At 35.4% G+C, this 6,403-nt stretch overlaps 1 protein-coding gene across 2 annotated transcripts; it reads left to right on the top strand.

Annotated features, from left to right (window-relative positions):
* The first annotated feature begins 435 nt into the window (after positions 1-435).
* LOC113714660 (uncharacterized) lies at positions 436-5,112 on the top strand. 2 transcript variants are annotated; one of them, XM_027238640.2, is made up of 13 exons: positions 436-749; positions 1,418-1,586; positions 1,726-1,806; positions 2,256-2,338; positions 2,418-2,533; positions 2,635-2,745; positions 3,011-3,120; positions 3,221-3,530; positions 3,630-3,707; positions 3,784-3,834; positions 3,969-4,058; positions 4,425-4,502; positions 4,777-5,112. In XM_027238640.2, exons 1-13 carry the CDS (start codon positions 740-742, stop codon positions 4,822-4,824), a joined length of 1,335 nt encoding a protein of 444 aa, XP_027094441.1. In that variant the 5' UTR covers positions 436-739; the 3' UTR covers positions 4,825-5,112. The 2 variants fall into 2 exon arrangements, with proteins under 2 accessions (XP_027094441.1, XP_071925184.1); XM_072069083.1 differs by lacking the exon at positions 3,784-3,834.
* The last annotated feature ends 1,291 nt before the right edge of the window (positions 5,113-6,403 follow it).

Here is a 6,403-nt window from a genome sequence, read left to right as displayed (position 1 = left end):
AACTAACTAATTAAAATATGAATAGAATTTTGTGTTCGATAAAATTTCAAATTTGACTTGAATTTAGCTCGATTCCTATAAAATATGAAATTTACATGTATAAAATTAGAGCTATTTAAGTTTGAGCCGAATTTTAATTTTGATTAAATAAATAAACATTCTTGAATACTGAAATGTGCCAAAATGAGAGACTGATGCTTGTCAAATACCTAACTAGTTTGTGGCAGTAAATAATTATCAACATGTAAAATGAAAATATATCCTTTCAAATGTGTAAGATCAAGGAAGGACAGATAATTTGTAGACATGAGGCCCATTTGTGCAATTTTCCATCTCCATTTTCCCCTAACTGGAAAAGTAAATATTAAGTCTTTTTTTTTTTTCCCTTGGTGTTTAACTTCTTCTATAAAACCTGTGTACCCTCGTTCAACACGCCTCGCTCTTCTTCCTTAAAAATCATCTGAAAAAGAAAAACAACGTCAGAATCCCTTCCTTCAAAATCCTCCAATCTTTTTATCTCCGAGAAATTTTTCATGGATACGTTGTTCCTCGAATTAATAAAGTTGAAGAAGTTGAATCATCTGGCCAGCAGTTCCTTTCCTGTTTCTAATTCTCAATCTCAGCCATCCGATCTTTCTGTTTCAATAGCTTTCCACCGTCCAATTCCAACTAGTCAATCTTGTTGTGCTTTTTGCTTCTGACGCTACTTAATTAGGAGCTCTCATCAATCATCACCACCATGGGCAGACGTATGTTCTTCAAAATTTTTTTTTTAAATTTATTCGTTTATTCTGTCTTTTTAGTTTTTTCTTTTCTGGGTGTTACTTGAATTGTTTTTTCCGGTGGGATAGTTTCTGATTTTGGCAACTTGTCATTGTGAGATTTTATGAAATAATCAGGCAAATATATGATCATTTTTCTTTATTTTTGCTATCTTGGGCGGAAAGACCTATGCTAGTTCTGTATGTGCCCCAGATAAAACTTACCACTTTAATTTCAATCTTTAGTTTGCAACTTCTTAAGGTTAGATTAATCAAGTGATACCCTCTCTTGGTTGATTTTTTTCGTAATATTTACTAGAAATCTTATTCAATTCTGTTACAGATAATAGCTGCAGGTCCAATAGGGCTGCTGAAGTTCATTGAATTGTGTTTTTTTTTTTCTGAAATTGTTTGTTGTTTATTGGTGCATTTTGTTCATGGGGTAATGTCTGCTGCTGGGAAGTCTGTTGCCATAATTTTGCTTGTAGGATAATAAATGTCACCACTTTACTAACTAATTGCCTGTTTTGGTTGATGCAATTTCCTGTTTTGTGTGCTATTAGATTGCCCAAGTTGGCAATTTTTTTGCTTTGATATAGGGTTGTTTGTAAATTGACATTGATATTGAAGGTGATTATGTGGGTTTGAAATTGTAGGGAGTTCACAAAAGAAGAATGCAGCTATGCTGGATAGTGATGATACTGATAGTGTTAGCTCCTCATCTACTGTCCGTTCCGATTCTATGGTTGTGTCAGGCTCTGAGGATGTTCAATTTGATAGGGAGACTTTTCTTGATCAATGTTTAGATGATCTTTATGAGAAAAGGTACTGGCTTTCAAACTAATCATACAGATTTTCATTAACGCTGTGCACTTACTAGAGTTTGGACATTGTGACATGTTGGCTTGTGGTGACTTTCCATTTTATATGATGTCTGAGATTTGCAATTATGGTATGTCTACAGGGGGTCTACAAGGGAGAAAGCATTGGCAGCTATTATAGAGTCTTTTAATAGCAATTTACAGCATGAGTTTGTGGAAAAGAAGTAAGGCTTTTCTTAATTTGTTTGGCTATTACTGGGTTTTTTCAACTTTTGGGAACTATGGTACTCTATTGTATGCATCTATCAATTGGGTGTGGTTTAATTGTTGCCCTTTTATAATTTTGTTAAGATATAGGGATTTGATATACTGATGTTTTATGACTTTTTGCTGGTGCTTTAACATATTTCAAAGAATATGTATGATGTTTTATTTGAAAAGAGATGTGGTTTTCGTGAATTTTGCTTTCTCTTGGACACATGATAAGAAACTGCTTCTACATTGTTTTTTACTCCAAATGCTAGAATCTTATCTTACAATGGGGATGGGAATATGCGAAAGAGACCTTTTTTGTGTGGTTTTATATTTTTCAGTTCAAGATTTTGGATGTTGTACGTTTGTTCAAGTGGCATTCATATATTTTTCAAATTCTCATAGTTATGTTGCTTTCCAGGTTTGCTACACTGTTGCATCAGTGCATAGGTTCCATCAAGCGTGGTTCTGCTAAAGAGGTTGCTTTGGCTGCTCACGCTATTGGTAATCCTTGAGCTAATCATCAGTTAAATTGCTCTTATGTCTCATCTGCTTATTATTGAACTTATGTCGTTCTCTGTAGGACTTTTGGCTTTGACTGCTGGACCTGGAGACAAATCGCAAGAAATACTGGAAGACTCAATCTCTCCTATTTCTGAGGCCCTCAGATCTCGAAGTGAAGTATCTAAGATGTCTTCGGTCTGTATATTGATGGATAATATTATTTGGACTTGGGATTCTTAAGTTGAATTTTTTTGCTGTTAAAGCTGATTGTTTTTATGGACCTTTGCTGATTCTAGTTATTGGAGTGTCTGGCAATCATCACTTTTGTTGGTGCTGAAGAGCCAGAGCAAACGGAAAAATCAATGCAAATAATGTGGCAAGTGGCTCATCCAAAACTGGGTCCCAATGTATGTATGCATAAACTTTCCTATTCTGTTTAAAGTGGGATTCATCTTTTTACCTACTTTATGTTTCCCTGCTCTGCACATACCTGTAAATTGGGCATGAATGTGCATATATTCATTATCAATTATAGTTTGGTAATAAACTTCTGGTTTGCTATTATATGCTGACATGTAGAGATTTTTTTTACCTGGTGTTGTAGGTATAGAATGTTTTTATTTAGTGCTGTAGATCTAATGCTTATTCTTATTTGGTTTCTTTACCGTTCAGGTCAAAGCAGGTAGACCTTCGCCAGCTATGATAACCACAGTAGTGTCTGCTTGGTCATTCCTGCTTACAACTGTGGATGGTTGGACGCTTAACCAAAAAAGTTGGCAAGAGTAAACCTCCTCCTCCTTTCAGTATTATATTTATATTCTGGAGTAATTTTAGTGAGTGTTGCAGGTAGAAGAAATTATATTCATTTTCTTGATTATGCAGGCCAATTTACTACTTTTCTACTTTACTGGAAAAGGAGGAGAGATCTGTGCGCATTGCAGCTGGTGAAGCTCTTGCTTTAATTTTTGAGGTGGGGAGCTTGGAGAAGTTTGCGGGTGAATCTAAGGGATCCAGTGATGGCTCTAACAGTGAAGCAGACAAATCTCGGGAGCTGGTGCATATTCAGGGTCTGAGGGGTAAAATCTTAAACCAAGTGAGGAATCTTTCAACAGAGGCTGGTGGCAAAGGTTCTGCAAAGAAAGATCTCAATAGCCAAAGAAATACATTTCGCGATATCTTGGAATTTCTCGAGGTGATCTATCTTTTTTCTTTGTTTACTTCTGTGGTGGTGATAGTTATCCATCCTAAGGATTAAAAACTCATTTGATGCTATTCTTTAAATGCTAATCAGGATGGATATAGTCCAGAAACTTCAATGAAGGTTGCTGGAGAGTCTTTGAGCACAACTTCGTGGGCTCAATTGATCCAGGTTCACCCTGCTCTTTCTTTTTGGAATGTCAGACCTGCAAGCTTTGTCAAAGCTGACTGTTCTTTTGTTTTGACAGTTGAATTTTTTAAAGCATTTTCTTGGGGGAGGATTTGTGAAGCATGTGCAGGTCTTTTTTTTTTTAATTTAATTTGATCCCTTAACTCATTTTTTGCCTCAGAAAATAATTGGGCCATATAAATATTTTGTTCTTGATAGATGTTTATTAGGTTTCCTAAAATTTGGTCGTTGTTGTCCAAATAGGAAAATGAATTTCTTCATGACGTTTTTGGTTTCAATCCAAAGAAGAAATTCATGTCAGCTGCTGAGCATCGTTTATCTGCCAGTGAAAAGGTGACAATTTTCTGCCACTTTTATTTTGGTATAGATGTTTGCTTTCTAGATCTACTACTATTGTCTCTAAGAGTATCAGATTGAGTGAGTAACCTTAAATTATTCATCTATTTTCAGAAGAGTAGTTTGGGTCATATATCTAATCAATTTTATTGATTAATTTGTACTGTATTTGAATTGCCATGATGAATCTGCTACTTTTCACTGAACGGGAATAGAGATGCTGGGTTTGCTTGCTTTTCGCTACCTCTTTCATTACCTCCTGTCTATTGGGTGTGTGGGTGCGTGTGGCTCATTAGATATTCAGGCACACGTCTCTGTCCTGTGGTATTGTGATTAACTGTGGTTTATTTTGTCCTTCCTCAGAGGCTATACAGATCACCAAATTCCGGTCTTAATAAGGCAAGGACTCAGTTGCTGAACAAACAGAGGATGATATCCCAGGTAATACAGAAACTTCTTATCTGATTTGTTAATCATGGAAGCCACCGTTGTGTTGTTTTATAGTGTGTGAATAACATGGTATTGGTATTGGATCATTGGCACGTTACTTTGGTACAATGTAATCTGTTTAAAATTTTGGTGCTTTGTGTTGGGAAATGTGTCATTTGAGGGAAACTTCTTTGCAGAAACACATTATAATTCGTTTCTGGTAAATTTGGCATCTTAATACGGCTATAGTTGGTTTGTATTTTGACGTCGTTATGCTCGTATGCAGGACAAGAACACCGGGCACTATGCTGTGTGTTTCAACGAGATGGCTTGAGATTCAGTAAATCATTGAAATTACATGTGGCCAGCTTCCCGTTGTACTCCGTTCATTGTTTTAGTAGTAATCACATAGCGTGCTAGTTTCCCATACTGGATGTGTTATTCTTTGTACTAATTAAATGAATAAGGTTTTAATGTAGTAGAATGTTGGGCATAACTGCATTTGATAAACTGTTTACTGGGATGAACTATTTTGTCTCCCAAAGACAGAAGTTGCAGTGAAAGTGCAAGTCTCAGCATTTTGACAGTGCAAATATCAATGATGTTGTGCTCGTTTGATCTCCTTGCTCGTATTGCCGCATGATCCCTGTTTCACGATTCTAGTATATCAAGTAGTAGATTGTCGGGATACAAAATAGATCAGGTTCCATTTTGCCCGGTGGGGGGGAAAATATGCAAGCCTCAGCCGGCAGAAAAGCAAAAGCATAAATCACCGGAGATTAGGTGTATAGGGCAAAGCATCCTTTGTCTTTAGATACGGATGCTTACAGCATTAGTTACCAAAGAGATTGAAAGTCAATTGCCAAAGTACCTCTTTAGGGAGGACGTATAATCCACTTTGCCCTCTTCATTGTTTGATTAGATCGATTCACGCTTCCAAAGTTTCAAATTTTATAGTGCGAGACAATCAACCTCGCAACCCTACATTGAATACAATTAATTGTCGTCGTCTGAGGAGTAAATATTTCAAGGGAAGAACTAATTGTGTCTCAATTTGTGAAAAAGGTCTACACATGATAAGATCATCATTGTCCGCAAGCCATCACTAGGAGGGTATGTTTGTCGCTCGATATGTATGGATGCGCGCGGCCATACCTTTCTTCCCGAGTTATCATTTCATTTAGGTCGTTTCATCGAATCTTAGAGCATCTCCAACTACGTAGCATCTCCAACTGCGTGGAATAAGCGGTGTAATGTCTGACAGTTTAAGGGTTGGTTACATGGCTATCCATTGTGGCTGTGTAATACCCATTACACGCATCATCAAAATGATGCGTGTAATGGGTGAGCTATCTATTATAAAATTTAGCCGTGTTCATTTTTTTGCAATTGTGGAGTCCATTTGCAACGTTCATTTTTTTCCAACAATCATAATTTAATTTTCTATATAAACACACAACACACTTTTTTTTTCATATCCCACTATTCTATTCTATTATTTCTTTTACTCTCTCACTCATTTTCCTCAACCTTTGTGCACAATTTTTTAAAATTTCAATATTTTGTGATTATGGATGAAAATTTTAGTAGTTTTACAAATATGTTAAATGCTCCAAATATAGAAAATTAATAATATTATTTTTAGAAAATAAAAAATTCAAAAGGTAAAAAATTTAATGAAATTTAATACTTTATTATTTAAAAATAACAAAATTATTTTTAAAAACTACTTTATTTATTTATGGGATATGAGTCATGCATTATTAAAATAAATATTTAATTTAATAGTGGACCCATACTATTATACTTTGTGGAGTGTAATCCATTATGAGTGAAAGTGTAATAAAAGAGGAGAAAATGGAATGCTGACGTGACATGTGAATTACATTCTAAAAAGTGTAAATCATTGTGGA

The sequence above is a fragment of the Coffea arabica genome, chromosome 10c (assembly GCF_036785885.1).
Source record: "Coffea arabica cultivar ET-39 chromosome 10c, Coffea Arabica ET-39 HiFi, whole genome shotgun sequence".
NCBI lineage: Eukaryota > Viridiplantae > Streptophyta > Magnoliopsida > Gentianales > Rubiaceae > Coffea > Coffea arabica.
This window is presented reverse-complemented; position numbering and strand designations above follow the sequence as displayed.

Coding starts and splice junctions, on each gene's coding strand:
- LOC113714660 (XM_027238640.2), top strand. Junction 2,746..3,010: donor ATCCAAAACTGGGTCCCAAT/GTATGTATGCAT, acceptor TTTACCGTTCAG/GTCAAAGCAGGTAGACCTTC. Junction 4,059..4,424: donor GTTTATCTGCCAGTGAAAAG/GTGACAATTTTC, acceptor GTCCTTCCTCAG/AGGCTATACAGATCACCAAA.